The 19,216-nt window shown below is 39.4% G+C and overlaps 3 protein-coding genes across 3 annotated transcripts in view; 1 reads left to right on the forward strand and 2 right to left on the reverse strand.

The window, feature by feature from the left end:
* The window catches only part of LOC148724806 (uncharacterized), a 45,825-nt gene that overhangs the window by 13,182 nt on the left and 13,427 nt on the right, over positions 1-19,216 (reverse strand). Inside the window, exons 7-9 of the mRNA XM_088731372.1 lie at positions 14,872-15,216; positions 1,586-1,684; positions 1,113-1,271 (exon numbers count right to left, since the gene is read on the reverse strand). Coding sequence (XP_088587498.1) covers positions 1,113-1,271; positions 1,586-1,684; positions 14,872-15,216 — 603 coding nt within the window. The remainder of the gene's footprint in view (positions 1-1,112; positions 1,272-1,585; positions 1,685-14,871; positions 15,217-19,216) is intronic.
* LOC148724807 (myosin heavy chain kinase D-like) lies at positions 2,569-5,529 on the forward strand. The gene is made up of 2 exons (XM_088731221.1): positions 2,569-2,991; positions 3,905-5,529. The coding sequence occupies exons 1-2, from the start codon at positions 2,605-2,607 to the stop codon at positions 4,718-4,720; spliced, it is 1,203 nt and encodes a 400-aa protein (XP_088587347.1). The 5' UTR covers positions 2,569-2,604; the 3' UTR covers positions 4,721-5,529.
* Positions 11,783-14,168, reverse strand: LOC148724808 (uncharacterized). The gene is made up of 4 exons (XM_088731225.1): positions 13,355-14,168; positions 12,938-13,047; positions 12,400-12,569; positions 11,783-12,014 (listed from the first exon to the last, which is right to left on the reverse strand). Exons 1-4 carry the CDS (start codon positions 14,093-14,095, stop codon positions 11,803-11,805), a joined length of 1,233 nt encoding a protein of 410 aa, XP_088587351.1. The 5' UTR covers positions 14,096-14,168; the 3' UTR covers positions 11,783-11,802.

A 19,216-nucleotide genomic window follows, 5' to 3' on the forward strand; every position in this document is an offset into this window, starting at 1 on the left:
GGTTCACCTAACTTTAAGAACATGTAGTTGGGCAACTCAATTCCACAAATGCTTAAAAACAGACTCAATATTGGGGGTGCCATGCTCTACCTTTTCAGAGAGGAATATGAGTTTAGGCCACACTATGGCACTTTACATAATAAGTGAAAGATCAAATATTCTTCTCTCAATTTAGAGTAAATATTAACTGACGTATCAAGATATTGAAACTGAAGGTTTAAACTTTGTTAACTATTATAAGGCAATGTTAATTAAATATTACAGTGGGCATCTTCCGCCATTACCATATCACGCACTGCAAATAGCTGCCATGTGCATTTCCTGTGCTTACCTCACAATAGTTGGAGTGGCCGCCGGCCATTGCAACTGTTGCAAGGCTATACGCAAAACTGCTTGCCCGCGAAGAAAAAGAGGAATTGTAACGCTGTGTTCAAGTTGAATAATATTAAAACTCTCGTTTTATTTGGTCCTACCAATTTTGGTCCATTTTGGTCCAATTTTGAGCCGGATGCAAATCAGCCGCTCACGACGAGCAATCAAGAATCATGGCACTTGGTCAACAAATGTGTGATATCACCGCTTCACAGCAGCCTTGAAGTGACTCCTAAAGATTCGGTAAGCAGAGTAAGCCAGGTCGATTCTGGTCATTCGAAAGCACTTTCTCGCTCTAGTTTTTCGTTGTCCTCGTCAAAGAGAAGAGGAGACGCTAAAATAAAGGCCTCCATTGCAAGCCTTCAAGCAAAACAGCTTTCCGAATGAGTTAAGAGAGACAATGAAGTACGCGAACTGGAGTTTCAAGAAGAAATGGCTCAAAGGGATATAGAGTGGAAACTTGAATGTCGAAAACGAGAGCTCGACCTACTACGAAGAAAAAGAGAAGACGAAATGGCTGTGTTTTCCGTGCAAAATCAAGCTGAAGTGGCACACCTTGAGCATGAAATACTGGGTCAAGAATTTAACGAAGGAAAAACACCAGTATGTTATTTGTGCACCATCTACTTATGGTTTATAGCTCAAGTATTACATCAGGTCTCACTGTCATAGTTATTGTATGGTCAGGGAGAGCAAATTAATTGAAATATCAAAAACAGGATTAAAAACAAATATCTCACCACTTAAAGATTCATCCCAGTTTTCTGAATCAGACAAGGCACTATCACTTCCAGATGAAACACTTGAGCAATCCTCAGTGTCCGCAAAATAGTTTTCATTGCTTTGCTGAGAGCATAACAGTTGATCATCTTCTAAATCCTCCTCATCTTCAGTACATGCTGTGAGAAGGAACACTTCACATGAAAATTTAAGTGTAAAAAAAAAACCCTAGCCAACAATTCACCAAAAAATACCCAAAGCTCACGATAAAAGTTCTCGTTTGCCTTTAATATTGAAATTTAACCATGGGTAGCATAATTATATGGTATAGGAAAAGAAGGGAAGTCAAACTATTTGCACTCAACATTGAGGAGCACATATTTAAAACTCAGTTGAAAACAAAGACCAGTGCAGATCATTTTAATTTCTTAATACAACATTTTAACTGTACAATTACAACTGAAAGTACAAATAGGCTCTTAGATGAATTTACCTCTATTCTGTGATAGATTCTGCCACCAGATACACTCACTGCACTTTTGTATAAGTTCACACAACTCCCACACCACATCTGAGCCTGGTTGTGAGGCATCTGAATTTTAACACAATCAAAATGAAACATGAGAATCAGTGCAACCTGCCTTTCAAAAATGTAGACATGGTGATCGATGCACCGATTGATACTAAGAAAAATTCAAGTTACTTTTAGCACAAATGCAACTAATCTATGATGACATGTCTCCTTTCTACAATCCTAGCAAGGAAAATTGTCATGATTCAACTTTGTTCTTACCTTAATTTATTTTAAATATCTTTGTCTGATATCAGTTATCATAATTGAGAGACAAAAAAACAAGGAAATGTTTACATCACATCAGAAAAATATGTAATTCACGTCTAAAAACTTCACTCCAGTAGATGCTGACCTTCATTACCATCTTAAAAAGATGTACAACTGACCACGTCTATGGTGGCCGAGAACTGCCAACAAAAATTCTTATATTTTTGTGTAATAAATGTTAGTTTCGCTGAGAAATAAATCAAAACTAATATAAAATACGAAGTAAAATGAAATGAAATCTAAAAGTAAAATGACATGAAATTTAAAAGTACACTTTAACTAAAACTAAAACCACTTTACTTTTAAGTTAAAGTAAAATGGAAATACAGTTGAATTGAAACATAAAATCAATTTTAAATCAAATTCAAAGTGCAAGTGAAAGTGAATTAAAAGTGTGAAATGTAGGTAAACTGAAATGAAATACGTTTTAAAAGAAGAATGAAAAACAATATTAGTGGCAGCGCTCGGCCATAACAAAATTTACATTCACTTTCAATCACAAAGTGAAATCAATTTTCGCATGGCCGAGGGCTGCCACTTGAAAAACCGTTTTGAAACTAAAAATTACCATGGCCGAGAGCTGCCACAGTAATAATGCAATCGGCGCTCTAGAATCATCCTTAGTCCCACTCAGCAATTTCGTACTCTCGTGCTTTCTGAACCATAGAACTATGGCTGAATGGAGACATTTCGCAAATAAACAGAAAGAAAAGCGTGGTAAAGGCCAAAATGCCTCAAAGAAAGACAAAAGTGATGTTGGCTCTGAACTCACAGTACAAAGAATGACCTCAGATGTCAGTGGAAAGCAACAGAAATACTCACGAATAGGCCCAAGGGAGTATGTGGCGTTTGATTGCGAAGACCTCTCAATCGAGAATATCCGATCGGCTTGTCAGAGGCATTTTGCCAATGCGATCGAAAAGGGGATGGTTTGTGACGTTTTGGCAGGGGAACGCGGACCTTCATGCTCAAAAATGTCTCAGATTCCGGACCTTAAAGTGTTCTATGTGCGCTTCGTCAAGAAAGATCCAGCTGAGGACGAAGAAGAAGTTGTGGTGGTGAGCAGAATGTTTCTGTGTTTACTTAGATACAGATGTGTGTGAACATTTCTTTCTGATAAAAACTGGATTTTTTATTTATAGTTTGGACAGACATTACATATGTTGCCACAGGTAGCCCAAACTATCAAAATTCAGTTCAAGTTAAATTTTTAATGTATAACTTGTATTCGTTTCATACCATAAAATCCCTATTTGTAAATCCCAATTTCCAATAGACATTTAAATCAGTATGGTAGTCATCTTGAATCCCTTTATTCTTTGCTAGAAACTATGGGATGCTTAGGGGGAAAAGACAGTAAACTTATGGACTGTATAGTTGATAGTTTGGTTAACTAAATCAAATTATGGAACATGAAATTATCAGATTTCGTGCATAGATAGTTAAATTTTTTTTTTATTCCAGAAGTCATAGTTTCGTTTACTCCTTGATAACTAAGACCAGAGAAAGCTCATTGTGGAGCAAACTAACAGACTTTTGGGATCAGTCTAAAACATCCCATTCTCACCATGCTAAATAATTTTTTTTTTTCGGAAATATGGCATTTAATAAAAATGTAAAAATGATTTTCAAAAGTTATGTTTAACCATAATATTCAGTCTACCTATTACAGTGCATCTAGACCAACCAAGGCCACCTGAGGAAATATTGTACAAATTTTCAAACAACTATTTAACCAACTGAATAATTGCAGCAGAATTTTACCAACTTTGAGACCATCACTCACTGATTACTTGAGATCAAATACTCAAAGTTTGAAGTAAATTGAACCTGTAGAAAACAAAAGTCATTGGATAATAATTTGTAGAGAATTTTGAGTTGGGTGACCAGTAAATACAATGCAAGTCCTATGTTATTTTTTGAGTAGTAATAATTACATGTAATAATCTCAAAACTCCAATTCATTGACAGAAACGCAAAAGAGAAGGTCCAACACTTGAGAGACCAGCATCTGAAAGCAGCCCAAAGAAAAAAGTTGCAGTGAGAGAATACCCCAAGAGTTTATCAGTTGTTGAAATGATGAAACTTGGAAAGGTCATTTTGAAGAAAACCTCTACAGTAATCTACATCTACCAATTTGATTTAGAACATATGGAATGGACCACAGTTCCATGTGATGTAGAATTTCTTATAGATGCTGAGCCTTTTGCTTCTGGAGGTTTCAGGAATGCCTTCAAAGCAAAAAGTTTGACCAAAGGCTACACAAGCTTAACATGGGTTGTCAAACGCTACCTTGATAAGGCATTGCAAGATATTCAGGACACAGAACAAACTCCTGAGGAGCATACTAGGAAGGTCGTACAGGGACACACCCTTGCTTTTAACTTTGCAAGACAATTGAGAGAAAGAGTGATACAAGAGCAAGTTGATGGAGAATATGGACAGGTATTGGAGTACAGGAAAATATTCATGGGTAAGACAGACATTGATGAGTTTGTTACAGTGGAAGAGTATATTGAGGGGGACTTTGTCAAATACATTAACAACAATGGTCAATTATGTGGAAAAGATAGTGAAATACGGAACAAGGCAGAAAGTCTAGCACATTTCAGTTATGAGAAATCAAAGGGAAAGCTGATGTTGTTGGATATACAAGGCTCTGGTCATACGTTATATGATCCTGAAATTGCTTCAAGGCAGATTTCAATGGCTGCTATTGACAACTTTTTTTCAAATCATAGTTGTAACAAGTTTTGTACCCTTCTTAAATTGAAAGAAAAATCATAGTACTATGTTTTAGATTGCAGTGGCAATATTTCCATTATAACAGTTTGTATTTCTATTACCTGTATTGACATGTTTGTTTTGTTTCAAGCGTTGAGTTCCATGATAGATCATATTTTACAAGTGAACATACCATATGGAAACCTTGGATTTAATTCCATTACGTATATTGATTTTTTCCAAAAGTATGGACTTTAGTTGCAATATTAACATTTAAACTGTTTACATTTCTTATGTCTATATCTAGTTAGTTGCATGTTTTGTGCAAAGCATTGAGCTCCCTGATAGAACATGTTTTACAATGAAAAACTCCATAACATATATTGATGTTCATTAGTTAGTGAATACAGCGATTTGCTGTCATTATCATGTAAGGGGCAAAATTACTAAATTGTGATTGGTCAAGACAGAGGGCATTTTTTCTTTATTTTTGTAATCGCCCCTAGCAAAATTACTTGAAAATGATTGGCTGAAAATCGCTTAGCAACGGCTGCCAAGGTAAAGAAATTTCTGTTTGTTTTGTAACAATGGCATCCTGTTTTGTGCGAGATCAGTAAGGAAACATTTTACCCCTTATATTATACACAAGTAATCACATGGTTCCTCGTAAAATTAAGGATTAATATCACTTTTGTTTTTGGAAGTTGCAGAAATTGCCCTCGTCGCTGCGCAACTCGGGCAATTTCAGCAACTTCCAAAAACACGCATGATATTAATCCTTAATTTTACTCGGCCCCATGCGATTACCTATAAAAATATTATGGCCGCCAACATATATACATATATGATTGTTTGGGGCCAGTGTGTTCTGTTCAGACTACTAAAATAACTTCAAGTGAAAACCACATGTATTTTTTCTATACCATAATAGTAACACAACAAAATCTCCTCAGTAGGGTGGTCTCGTCATAAGTCCAGTCTCACTGGGGGGCGTGAGATCCGACTTGACACTGGTTTCCGTGTAACTTGTTTCTTCTTCGCCCTTTCCTTGACCTTTCGAGCAACAGACTCCCCACCGTAAGGACCGCTGTCACAAAATTCATCACTTCCAAATTGAGTACTGCTTGCTTCCAAACGATGTAGCCTCTGTACAAGTCTCCTTAGAAGCCCTTTCTTTGTCTTCAAAACAACAGTACGAATCAAGCCGTCTTTTCCAGGAAGCAATCTTTCAACTCTTCCCATTGGCCACTTTCCTCTCGACACCTTGTCTTCAGAAATCAGCATTACATCTCCAATCTTGAGGGCTGGTTGTTCATTCACCCACTTCTTTCTAACGGATAACTGATGCAAGTACTCTCCCCGCCACCGTTGCCAGAAATGGTTAATAAGCTTCTGCTGGTACAGGTATCGCTGCCTCGTTGTGCTTTTGTTTGCTGAAAGTTCGTCTACGAAGTCCGGTAAGCTAAACAGGGATCTTCCAATAGCAAGATGAGCTGGTGTTATAGGCGTTAGATCTCTTATGTCGTCACTTACTGTGGTGAGCGGTCTCGAGTTAATAACGGCTTCAATCCTGGTAAGGATGGTGGCCAACTCTTGATAGGACAACAGCGCTTTGCCCAAGATCTTGCAAAGAGGTTCCTTCACTGAATGCACCAGCCTTTCCCACCAGCCGCCATGCCAAGGGGAGCGCTCGACGATGAACTTCCACTTGATTCCCTTGGAGGTCAATTTGGCCTGGAGCTCTTCCTGATCTATCCTGTCCCACAATCCTTTATTGACAGATGACCCTTGTGTGAACAACTGTTGGATCTCACGGTCAGCGCATTTGAACGTCTTCGCATTGTCAGACCAGATGGTTCTACAGAGCCCTCGTCTACTGATCATACGAAGAAATGCCTGAAAGAACTCTTTAGTGGACAAGTCACCCGTAAGCTCTAGATGGGTCATGCGGGAGGAGGCACAAGTAAAGATGCATATGTAAGCCTTTTCTGGGGAGGCACTCCCTCGTACGAACAATGGCCCTGCAAAGTCTACACCAACGTGAGTGAAGGCTGGAGACAATGACGCCCGCTCTGATGGCAATGGCGCCATTTTCTGTGAACATGGACCAACTCGTTGACGTCGACAAACAAGGCACTTTCCCAGGATTCTTTTAACTTCACGACGTCCCTTGGTGAGCCAGATCTCTTGTCGTAGAACCGAAAGAGTGCCCTCCGGTCCAGCATGAAGTAACTCCTTGTGCACACTTTGTATGATTTTCTCAACTACCGCATGACCATGTGGTAAGATTATTGGATGTTTGGTACCCTCTGGCAAGTCTGAGTGCTGTAATCTACCTCCTACCCGCAGCAAGCGATCTCTCTTGTCGAAATAAGGGTCCAATTTTAATATAGCACTGGTGTTTGGTAAAGGAGGGTCCTCCTCCAGCCTTTCATACTCTGCTTGGTACACCTCTTGTTGTATCTCCCGGTACCACCTCAACTTGGCATCTTGCAGCTCCTCGGCTGACAGCTCTTTGGAACCTGCACTTATTCCTGACTTAAAAGCTCGAACACCTCGAAGAACAAATGCTGTTACCCGGATTAGCGTCAGCCATTGCTCATATAGAGATGGATCAATCACTGGTTCCATAGTAATCAACGCGCACGTTCTTGTCACCCTTTGTTTTCTTTCTTTCTCTACAGACTCGGTCAATTCGTTTGGCGACTCTCGTTGTTCAGGCAGGCATTGAGAAGATAACCAGCACGGTCCACTCCACCACAACTTGCTATCAGCTAAGACCTTTACGGGCACTCCACGTGTAAGTAAGTCAGCAGGATTGTCCTCCCCTAAACAGTGTTTCCAATGGTGTGGGTCCCATGTGGACTGAATCTCAGCAACGCGGTTTGCTACAAATGTCTTCCACTGGCTACTTGAGCCTCTGATCCACTGAAGAGTTACCATGCTGTCAGTCCAGCAGACTACCTGCTCTACTTTGAGTGTTAACGTTAGGGATTCTACAACAAACTTCAGCAATCTTGCGTTAACAACAGCTGCAAGTAACTCTAATCTCGGTAACGATACAGCCTTTGCGGGAGCCACCCTTGATTTGGACATGACAACATGTGTTGACGCATGGCCGGTTTCATCCAAGCACTTGATATAGACTGCCGCACCGTATGCCTTAGGTGAAGCATCACCGAAGCCATGGAGCTCTATTCTAGAACTTGATCCAATGTTTTCCATGAAATAGCGGGGAATGGTGATACAACTTAACTGTGAAAGTTCCGATTTCCACGACCTCCACTGCTTAGCAATATCCTCATCTAACTGGTCCTCCCACTGTAAACCCTTCTGCCATAGTTCTTGGAACAACATTTTCGCTCTGATTGTAAATGGTGTGATTAGTCCCATAGGGTCAAAAACCCTCGACGCAATGCTCAACAGACTTCTCTTCGTTTCAGGGTCACGAGCGGCCAGCGTACTTGGTGGCACGTTAAAGAGGAAGCAGTCAGTTAGTGTATTCCAACATATTCCCAGTGCCTTGAGCGGTTCCCTTGCATTGAAATCAACAGTACTGGACTCTGCCTGATCTTGCTCTGCAATGTGGCTAAGGACCTTCTTCGAATTACTGGCCCACTTTGTCAGATTAAATCCACCTCGTTCCATCATCGCACTTAAGGACTGCTGTAACTTCACTGTATCTTCAACATCATCAGCACCACTAAGGCAGTCATCCACGTACATGTTCGACAGGACTTCCCTTGATGCATCAGGGAACTCTTCGCTGCATTTCTTCGCATGGCTTTGAACTGTGGCAATAGCCAGGAATGGACTACAATTAACACCAAATGCCAACCTTTGCAGCTTGTACACTCTCGGTGGTTTATCACTTTGTAGATCCCTCCAAAGATAACGTAGAGCGTCCTGGTCTCGTTCGTCAACCTTGATCTGGAGGAACATCTTTTCAACATCAGCCATAAGTGCAATCCTACGTGCTCGGAATCGAAGTAATACTGATACCAGGTTAGGTTGAAGTGCTGGCCCGGACAGAATACAGTCATTGAGAGATACCTCATGCTCGTCATATGCTGAAGCATCAAAAACAACACGGCATTTTGTAGTTTTCTTGTCCTCTCGAAAGACTGCGTGATGAGGTAAATACCTGACCTTCTCGTTATCATCAACTGCTTCCTTTACTTCTACGGCAAATCCCTTATCTACGTATTGGTTGATGGTATCCTTGTAAGCATTGGCTCTCTCTGGGTTTCTCCTCAGCTGTCTTTCCACACTCTCAAGTCTCTTGGCTGCCTGGAGGTAGTTTGACTTGAATGGCAGAGCATCGCTTTTCCATAACAGCGGTACTTCATAACGCTCACCATCAAACTTCAGTCCCTCGTTGAACTGTCTAACAGACTCTTCTTCCTCTAAGGACATGGGTGTATTCCCTTTATCTACAATTCCAATAGATTCCAGCTCCCAAAACTGCTTAAGAATGTCTGTAACTGGATCAATGCACACGGTAGACAGCATGGATTGAGTGTTCTTAGAAGAAAGACCCTCGATGGGTCCTCCTACAATCCATCCAAGTGTTGACTCTACTGCAGTGGGAGCATGAGTGGCTTCCCCTTTCTTGCATTTACCACTCATAAATGAAAAGTAAAAGTCTGCTCCTATCAAAATATCGACGTTAACTGGTCCACGAGGGTACGAGTCGGCAAGTATCAAGTTCCGCAGGTGGGGGTAATCTTCTAGCCTGATCTCCACTGGTTCTAGTGGTGTGCAGATCTTGTCAATGGTGAGGGCCTCCATGCTAACTGGTGTTGAAACGTTTTCTTGAACAGAGGCAAGTGAGAACCTGACTTTCTTCATTCTCTTCGTTTGACTGGCTTCTCCCCCTAACATGGATACACTAAGGACCTCAGAAGGTCCATCAAGGGCAAATGATTCGGCAACCTTCTTGGTGATATAAGACCTCTGGCTTCCTGAGTCAAACAAAACTCTTACAGGTGCTCTCTGGAAATCGTCTGAAACCAGCATGGCTGTCCCAGTCTGTAATAAGGTTTGTTGCATCTTGGAGTTGTATGAAGCCACGAATCCACTTAATGTTGTATGTCCCTTTTCTTCCATGGTAGGATCCCAGTCACCATGAAGTATATTGTGATGACGCCGGCCACATCCTTCGACTTTGCACTTGGGTTGGCGGCATACTGAAGAATAGTGGAAAGTATTTGCAGGCTTTAAACAGTTAAAACATAGCCGGCTCTCCCTTACTAACTGCCAGCGTTTGTCAACTGACTTTCGCTCAAGCTCTGGACATTTAAAGGTTTCATGTCCCTGCTCCTTACACACATGGCAAGCTGCATAACTTCTCCGATCTGTCTCACTTGCTAGTAGAGCGGCTGCTGAAAACACTTTCTCCCTGGTGTTCCTTGCCCCAGCTCCATCCTTGTCTCGTGCTCCACTTCCTCTAGCTGTCCCACCATTCTCACCAATCATACTAGCATTCCTTTTTCCGGCCTCCTTGGAAATCACTTGTTTATTCAGGAACTTGAAGAAAAGTTCAAGATCAACACTCTCTTCCTTTGTGTCAGTTAGTTCTAATTCCCATTTCTCGGATAACTCAGGTGGAAGTTTGGTTTCTAATATTGGAAGGAGGATACAAGAATGGGTCGTTGGCTTTTCGCCTAGGGCCTCCAGTGCTCTAATCCGATTCTTTAGCGTGTCATGGAGATCTCGCAAAAACTCTACCCCTTCGTTTGACCTTGGTAACTGGATAATTGACTTGACTAGAGATGAAATAATTATTCTTTTCCTACCAAAGCGATGTTTCAGAGCATCAACAGCATGCTGATAATTAGCACTAGTGACTTCAAATCCCTCGATTGTGTGATAAGCAATCCCTTCAAGTACTGAACGCAGGTAGGTGAATTTTTGAACAGAAGGCACATTGTCATTATCATGAATAGTAACCTCGAATTGGTCCCAAAAGTTTTGAAATTTTAAAACATCTCCATCAAATTTGGGTAACTCAAGTTTTGATAATTTTAAATGTGACTGTTTGTGCTCCGCTGAACTTGAAGTAGTTTGTTCGTCTGCTTTGGAAATTGCTTGTCTAGATATATACTCTTGAGCTATGTCTAAAGCATTATCAATCACTCGTTGATAGTCAATCCACTTTTGAGCTTCTTCAGCAACTTCATCATCAGAAATAAGAGCAATAATTTCCTCTCTTACCTTACTACAACTCTCCATGTAACCATTCAACTTTTGAACACGATTTTCCATTCTTATGATGTTGTTGCTGAGACTTTTGCTTGTCTCAAGTATTACTTGTATCACAGCATTAATGTCCATCTTAAGGATCATTTCTTTCCTTCTTAACAACTGAAAATTACTTAACTGATGATTGGCAGACTGTGACGACGAGAGTTGACTAGTTGATGCTGCAGGCACGTAGTCAGCTGGCAAGGCTTGTTTAGAGCCTATATGAGTCGATTCCTCACTTTCGTTTTGCAAAGATGGAGGATTAGATTCTTCTTGCTTTATAGCAACTATAAGTCGAGCCATGAGAGCTGCTTTCTTTCCTTTTGCCGGTAATCCTCTCCTTTGTAACTCAGCTTTGACTAAGGAAAGAGACATTTCACTCACAATTTCCTCCGCTGTCGATGCACAGTTGTCTGCCATATTCAAAACTGTAATCGTTTCTCTCGATGTTTACTTTTCTGCTCAGTGCTTTGCTTCCCCAAAGGTTTCTCAAATCCGACTTCGAAGGACCATAATGTTCTGTTCAGACTACTAAAATAACTTCAAGTGAAAACCACATGTATTTTTTATATACCATAATAGTAACACAACAAAATCTCCTCAGTAGGGTGGTCTCGTCATAAGTCCAGTCTCACTGGGGGGCGTGAGATCCTCCCACTGCGGGTCCGGGCCCGAACACAGTGAAAGTTCACAATTAAGTGTTTGAGTTACCATTTTTGGGGCAAAATGCAACCATTGACCCAAATAATAAGGTTTACAAAAGGTTTAGATTGTTTCGACAAATTTTCCAATTTGAAGACAAAAAAATTCTGAGTTACCCATGATGCACCGAATATAACGATATATGTAGCAGTCATAATTTTCTCAAATAGCTGTATGTGTACTAAAATTAGAATAGTTTATTGATTGTTTGATGAATTGGATGAGTTATTAAAATGTTGTTTCATATACATATAAGCAGCTCTGCATTCATGTGGTTTTATCGTCTCGTAGTCAGGAATCATCCTTTCACACTCATTACGAAAGTCTGGCTCTAAAAAATCATCTGGCATTTGCAAGACCCTTGATTCGATGGCTGCTTCTTTCAATTGCTCCTCTGTTATTGGAAAGCCTTGAACACAAGTAATAGATCAAATTTAGCTTGTTTATAGGGGTGATACAATCGCCTAAAACATGGAACATTAACTAAATCGTCTCTCTCTTCGAAAGTTGATCATCAAATTGTCTACTTTTCACATACAATATGCACGTGTCTCTTATTGTTGTTTGTCTTTTTCTTTGTTTATCAAACAGCTGTTTTACAAAGCTTTTCTATGTCTTGTTGATGTTCTGTCCCCTCTGGCAACCATATCGTAATTCTTCGCATGAGAACAATAGAATGTTCTGATATGATGCCATAGTGTTATAGGGCAATTCGTATTATAAATGGATTTGAATAGGAGATGTTTGTTCTCAAAATGGGTTTTGCAGTGTTGCACCATTACATACACACTCACCACAATCTTCAAGATCGTATTCTTCTGGAAAACTGTAGATGTGGTTTGGAACGCCACTAGGCAATTGCGTCTCCTTTTGAGCTCTGATTCTGTGTGTATTCCACACAGTGTTCTTGAAAATGTCAAGTTCTTTCTGCATTAACGGGATCATTATGAAAGCTAGAAGCATTCTGGATATAAAGAGAAAATACATACACAATATTATTATTTCGCCTACCTTTTAGGGTCAAAATGAACATTTTCCCAAAGTGGAATAGTTCAACAGTAAAACAATTTAGTTGTGTTACAAAGAAATCCCTTTATTGAACAAGAACAATGACATTTACTGTTTTCAAAAAAATTATAATAACAAATAAAATTTGCTCGTATGTTTTAGGGTCCGAAATCTAGATCTAAATTAATTTAGGGATACATTTTAGGGCCATATTAAACCATCTTCCGAGCACCCATACCCAGTTTTGAAGGATAAATCCCATCTGGATTTGTAACGTTCACTTTACTTATTGTGTTCCCATTTTGATGAAAGGCTAATGCTTACCTGTCAGTTTTATTGCGGGGATCATAGTGACCTTGATCTTTTAGCCATCGCAAGTGCTCTTTAAAATATTTTTCCATTCTATCATGGAGTTCTCTCCACCACCTTTCAATCTTGAACGATGAAAATAATACTGTAAATGAGTATGCAAAACTGCTTGGAAATTCAAAATATTTTTTTATTAAAAACTCATGCGTAATTCATGACCTAATAGCCAAATGGCAGTGGACCATTTGGTCACTTTTCAAGGATTGCAGTGGCAATGGAATAAGTAGGGTGCTAATGAGAATATAGTTTAACTGTTCATCTCCTTGGTCAAAACCTGCATGGACATCCAAGCATAGTGTTAGCAGCTGTAAGGTGATGTCTACTTTTAATGCAAAGTACACATTACAACTAATTTAAAACTTTTCCACACACCTGATTTGAAGTTGAAGGACCATAAACAACTGTTTCATGTGGGTCCATATCTCCATGGTGTCTTCTCAAAAAGGAATGTAGAGTAGCCATAGTCCCTGTCTCAGTGCCCTTATCTACTCTTAGAAAAGCTGGTATTAATCTGTTATTAAAAAGATACTCCAAGTACCATTTGCCAATTATTTGGGGGTCGGAATTTGATACCCAAACTTTAAGCCATAGAATCTTCCTGCTAGCTGTGTCAATGCAACCATATATGGCCAATGGGAAGGTCGAATTTTGGTATCCCATAAGTTTATCATGGCCGTCAAGAGAATGGACCCAGTTAGGTCCTTTCGTAGTAAAGTGGCCTTTTTTCCATTCTTTTTTTGATCCAGTCCCACCTCTTGCTGTAAGTCCCTCTTGATCGAGGTCCGTCATAACGGCGTACACTTGGTCACGGGTAACATTCAGGTCATATCGTTGTCTGATTTTTTTATGCATCGCTCGGTATCCAAGTAGCTTCCCTGGGCCATTTAGTTCAGCTCTAACTGCATCTTTTACATCATCGACGCCGACTTCTTTTTCGTTATAGAAAATATCGAAGTGACGAAGTCTTCTGTCCAGTGATTGAAGGCTCCAAGTGTACTCCGGAAAATCGCGCTTCAAAAAATCTAATATCTCCCGCCTTTGAAGGCTCTCATTTACATACTTTCTCATTGCTTCTTCAAGATCACCATCGTTTTTCCACAATGCTTCATTCATTTCTTTTGTCACTTTTTATAAACATAAACAATTGAAGAAAAATGGCCACAGATGGCACGAACGGGAGGGACTGAGGATGAGTCTAGAGCGCGCATTGCATTATTACTGTGGCAGCTCTCGGCCATGGTAATTTTTAGTTTCAAAACTGTTTTTTCAAGTGGCAGCCCTCGGCCATGCAAAAATTGATTTTACTTTGTGATCGAAAGTGAATGTAAATTTTGTTATGGCCGAGCGCTGCCACTAATATTGTTTTTCATTCTTCTTTTAAAACGTATTTCATTTCAGTTTACCTACATTTCACACTTTTAATTCACTTTCACTTGCACTTTGAATTTGATTTAAAATTGATTTTATGTTTCAATTCAACTGTATTTCCATTTTACTTTAACTTAAAAGTAAAGTGGTTTTAGTTTTAGTTAAAGTGTACTTTTAAATTTCATGTCATTTTACTTTTAGATTTCATTTCATTTTACTTCGTGTTTTATAGTAGTTTTGACTTATTTCTCAGCGAAACTAACATTTATTACTCAAAAATATGAGAATTTTTGTTGGCAGTTCTCGGCCACCATACACGTCTCTCTTCCATTTCCCTAGACCCCTTATTCAGTTGAGGTTCTCTATGTAGCACTCAGACAATAGCTTATAAAAAGTAAAGAATTACCTGACTGCTCCACTTTCTGAGATTCCCTAAATTTGTCCTTTCGTGTCACTAATCTACACAATTAACTGGGAATTTAATTAGTTTCAATTAAGGGTATTGAAAGTTTGAGTTTCACCTCTACTGTATTGACATTCAGTAGCTCCACCTCCATAGGTTCCCCATCTACATCCACTTACTCCGGTTGCACTGGTACCATTTCCACTGTTTCCACTTCCACTGGCCTCCCCCCTACTGGTTCCTCCCCCATAGGCTCCTCCTCCACTGGTCCCACCTCCACTGGCACCTCCTCCACTGGTTCCACCTCCACTGGCTCCAGGCATTCCATCAAAACTATCTTGCATGTTCACTGACAACTCAGTTAATATCTTGCAGTACACCATAGAGGTCTGTGCCAGAATTCTTCCAGTGGTTGTTGAAATGAGCAAGACTGGAATAACAGCAGGTGTCATTTCAGGTGAAGCTTTGGATAAAATGGTGATCAAAAACCACATTGAAATACATCCATAAAACAGTGATATTTGTCCTGATAGTGAATAATGTAATTACATTTACTACCATGAAGAAAAACACAGAGAACATTCAAAAGAACTTGCTTTTGCTTGGGAACCCTTCATTGTATTATACTCCCAGCTACAAGTCAATAAAAGGGATCGATCAGAAACCTGGGTGTTTTTCAAGCTGTGCCAAAACGTATCATTCAGGACTATTCTCTGGTGTTTTTGTGGGGAAGGAGAGGTAATTTTCTCAAGGTGAACACTGTTACAGGCCAGTTTTCACTGACCTGGTTATCAGAGATTGACCATCAATTCTAACATTTCACTCTAGAGAAGAATATCTCAGTCCACTGCACAACTGGGATAGTACTTTTAAAAATGAAACTGGACAACCAAACATTGAGAGTTCAATACTCCTTTCTAATTCCCTGCTTTTAGTTTCACTGATTGCATATCTGTGGTGGGTAATTATGATATCACAAGTCTTGTTGTAATTGTGACAACAGCTTCATCATGGACAGGTAAAAACAAGCGATACAATATCCCGACGTTTCGGCAGCTTCATGACGCCATTATCAAGGGTACAAATAAAAATAAAATTAACGAATGCGAGTTCAAGAGTTACACCTAATTAACATAGGGGAGGTAGCTACACAAATACTTTAGCACGGATAGAATCCATTAGCACGTTCAAACTCGGTGATAATTGTTTGATGTAAAGCACCTCGTTGACAAGACAATCGAATTTGTTCATGCACCTCTTGAGAACTTGGAAACAGCAAAGAAGGTCCTCAGGGACAGCACCTGCGTGGTTGTTTTCATAGTGCTTGTGTGCTGAAGATGACGTGCTCTTATGGCCAGCCACGCGGGTATATAAATGCCCACACGTGTAACCAACATAGCTCCCTGTATCTGGTTACACATGCAGGCATTTCTATGCCTGCGTGGATAGCCATAAGAGCACGTCATCTTCAGTACAAAAGCACTATGACAATGACCATGCAGGTGCTGTCCCTGAGGACCTTCTTTGCTGTTTCCAAGTTCTCAAGAGGTGCATGAACAAATTTGATTGTCTTGTCAACAAGATGCTATACGTATATGTGCACGATCCTTCGCAGTAAAGCACTATTTAAGCAATAGTGAAAATCAGACCTGAAAAAAATTCAGGCCTGTACGGGATTCGAACCTCTGACCTCTGCAATACTAGTGCAGCGCTCTACCAATTGAGCTAACAAGCCAACTGGGAGCAGGCCATCAAATTAATTCGACATAAACCCGTAGATGATAAATCAAACAACAAACATATGAAATACATATATATGAACTGCGGTTATGAAACGTATATGTGCACGATCCTTCGCGGTAAAGCACTATTTAAGCAATAGTGAAAATCAGACCTGAAAAAAATTCAGGCCTGTACGGGATTCGAACCACTGACCTCTGCGATACTAGTGCAGCCCTCTACCAATTGAGCTAACAAGCCAACTGGGAGCAGGCCATCAAATTAATTCGACATAAACCCGTAGATGATAAATCAAACAACAAACATATGAAATACATATATATGAACTGCGGTTATGAAATGTATATGTGCACGATCCTTCGCAGTAAAGCACTATTAAAGCAATAGTGAAAATCAGACCTGAAAAAAATTCAGGCTGTGATTTCAATAGTGCTTTACTGCGAAGGATCGTGCACATATACGTTTCATAACCGCAGTTCATATATATGTATTTTATATGTTTGTTGTAAGATGCTATACATCAAACAATTATCACTGAGTTTGAACATGCAAACGGATTCTATCTGTGCTAAAGTATTTGTGTAGCTACCTTCCCTATGTTAATTAGTTGTAACACTTGAACTCGCATTTGTTAATTTTATTTTCATTTGTACCCTTGATAATGGCATCATGAAGTCGCCAAAACATTGGGATATTATATTGCTTGTTTTTACTCGTCTATGTATTATTAAATCTTTGTTAATACGAGCTTTATCTTGATAGTAATCTACACTCTGTAATAATATACCACATCTGACAAAACTGAAGCACATCAATAAATAATGCCCTCTAACAACATTTGATCTGACTCGCTTTATTCACTAGAGAATTTCCATTGCTTAACAGCTTGTAAGACACTGCATGAGAAACTCATTCATGTCATGAGCTATGACACAAAACCAACTTTGATAGGTATCCAGATTATATTTAAGTTTACAATTAAAGCAATCATGTGAACAATCAGACATGGTTTGATGCTATTCTGGTTTAAAGATGTAATGAATGTAACTGCGAGTTACAATTCCTAGACCCAACATTTCTACACTTCTGTCCTCAATTAAGTGCCTTCATCAGGGGTGATTTAATCTTTGCAACAAGATCAAGAGGTCCTTTTTATATGCTCACTAATTAGCTGCCCTAGCTAGCTTTTTTCTGAATAGGCCTTGATAGCAAGGCATCACTGCAAGCCACTATCATCACGATTTAAGGGGTGTGGGCAGAGTTAATATGCCAGGCTTCCAAACAAAGGCACTGGTGGTAATTAATGTCAATTAGTGATAACTTTAGAATCTTCTCACCCAATTGTAAGGTTTAAGTTGGGAATGTGTGCTCCAAACAAAGCTGAATTTTCATTCTTGCAATGGTGCTCTTTCAAACGTGTACCAAACGACATTTGGTCTGTCTGATGTACTTGTGATCACATTCATTGCACAGAATAGAATAAACAGCATCAGTTCATTGTTCTTTTGAGATAAAATTATTAGGTTTGGTAAAAATACTCCCCAAAGTCTGAAAAGGTTTTTTAGCAAATTTAACATTGTGGCTGTTCAAAATTCCTTGATGGGTCCTGTAACAGTGTCTTTAAAGGTAAGGAAAAACAGCAAAACCAGTCATTGGTTCCTTCTCATCAGGGGCCTTTCTAGTTGTAACTAGTACCTGGCAGCTACGGAGAAATGTTTTGGTATAGCCATTTACCTTTAGGGTGTTTAAACTATACTTTATCTCCTCAGCTTTTGAAATCGATAGAAGATAGTAGACAGTCAGCCCTCCTGAGTAAAGTTTAAGCAATGGACTTTTTATGGCAAGTAGGTTGGTGAGAGTTGAAAGTGAGGTATTTGTCAGTGTAAGTCGGTTTACAAAAGACACTTGTTGTATAATTCCCCAGTTCCACTCTGCACACCTTTAAACCAGGAATTCCATTGAGACCAATCATCTCTTTTGTTAGTCTCTGACTTATACCATTACTAGTAAACTTGCAAGAATTTTGTTGCATGTTGTTGAGAGTATTGATTACCCTCCCTTATAAAACTTTTTTATGGTTCAGTTGACATTAAGGATGGTGGATGCTAATAGGGAACTAATTTTTCCCAGCGAATGATTTTGCAAGCAAAACAGATCTTATCAAGGGCCATCAAACTCCAAAAAGAAAACCGGCATGGGTGTAGCCATGCTATTTTTTTGAGATAGGGTTTGAATTCAGAAAAAGTGCTGATGTTGCATTTTTTTAAAAAGTGAAGAAAAATAAAATGCCCCCTTCAATTCCTTTTGAATTCAATTTTTTACAACAAAATCAATAGTATACATAAAAAATCTTCAAAATAAGAGGCAAAAACAATCCTCAGAACAGAGGGATGCAAGCTTTTATCATCAGTTGCATTAATATTGAGGCCATTTTAAATCCTGATCACAGTCTCACTTGCACAACCAAAAATACTGGCAAAACAGTTTTTGCAATGAATGAAAAATTAACTGTTTGTTCTATAGATGTGTTTCTTTTGTTTGCCGCCATTGAAAATAGGGGTCACATCATGTTTCCTTAAGTTATTTCAGTTTCTTCAAGTTTGTCATCACACTTTGTTCATCTTTCCTAACACTCCCCTGTAAGTAAACACATTAACACCTGCATAGCATGATTGTCTTATGTGAGATAAGCCTTTCCCTGCCTCACCATGCTTAGTAGTAGT

This window comes from Stylophora pistillata, chromosome 8 (genome assembly GCF_964205215.1).
Source record: "Stylophora pistillata chromosome 8, jaStyPist1.2, whole genome shotgun sequence".
NCBI classification, from domain to species: Eukaryota; Metazoa; Cnidaria; class Anthozoa; order Scleractinia; family Pocilloporidae; genus Stylophora; species Stylophora pistillata.

Bases quoted from the DNA above. Each gene is read 5' to 3' on its own strand.
- LOC148724807 (XM_088731221.1), top strand. From the start codon at position 2,605: ATGGCTGAATGGAGACATTTCGCAAATAAACAGAAAGAAAAGCGTGGT. The intron at 2,992-3,904 runs GTGAGCAGAATG...ATTCATTGACAG, and splicing joins ACGAAGAAGAAGTTGTGGTG to AAACGCAAAAGAGAAGGTCC.
- LOC148724808 (XM_088731225.1), bottom strand. From the start codon at position 14,095: ATGAATGAAGCATTGTGGAAAAACGATGGTGATCTTGAAGAAGCAATG. The intron at 13,048-13,354 runs GTGTGTGGAAAA...TCATCGTTCAAG, and splicing joins GTCCTTCAACTTCAAATCAG to ATTGAAAGGTGGTGGAGAGA. The intron at 12,570-12,937 runs GTAAGCATTAGC...CTTTATATCCAG, and splicing joins CCCCGCAATAAAACTGACAG to AATGCTTCTAGCTTTCATAA.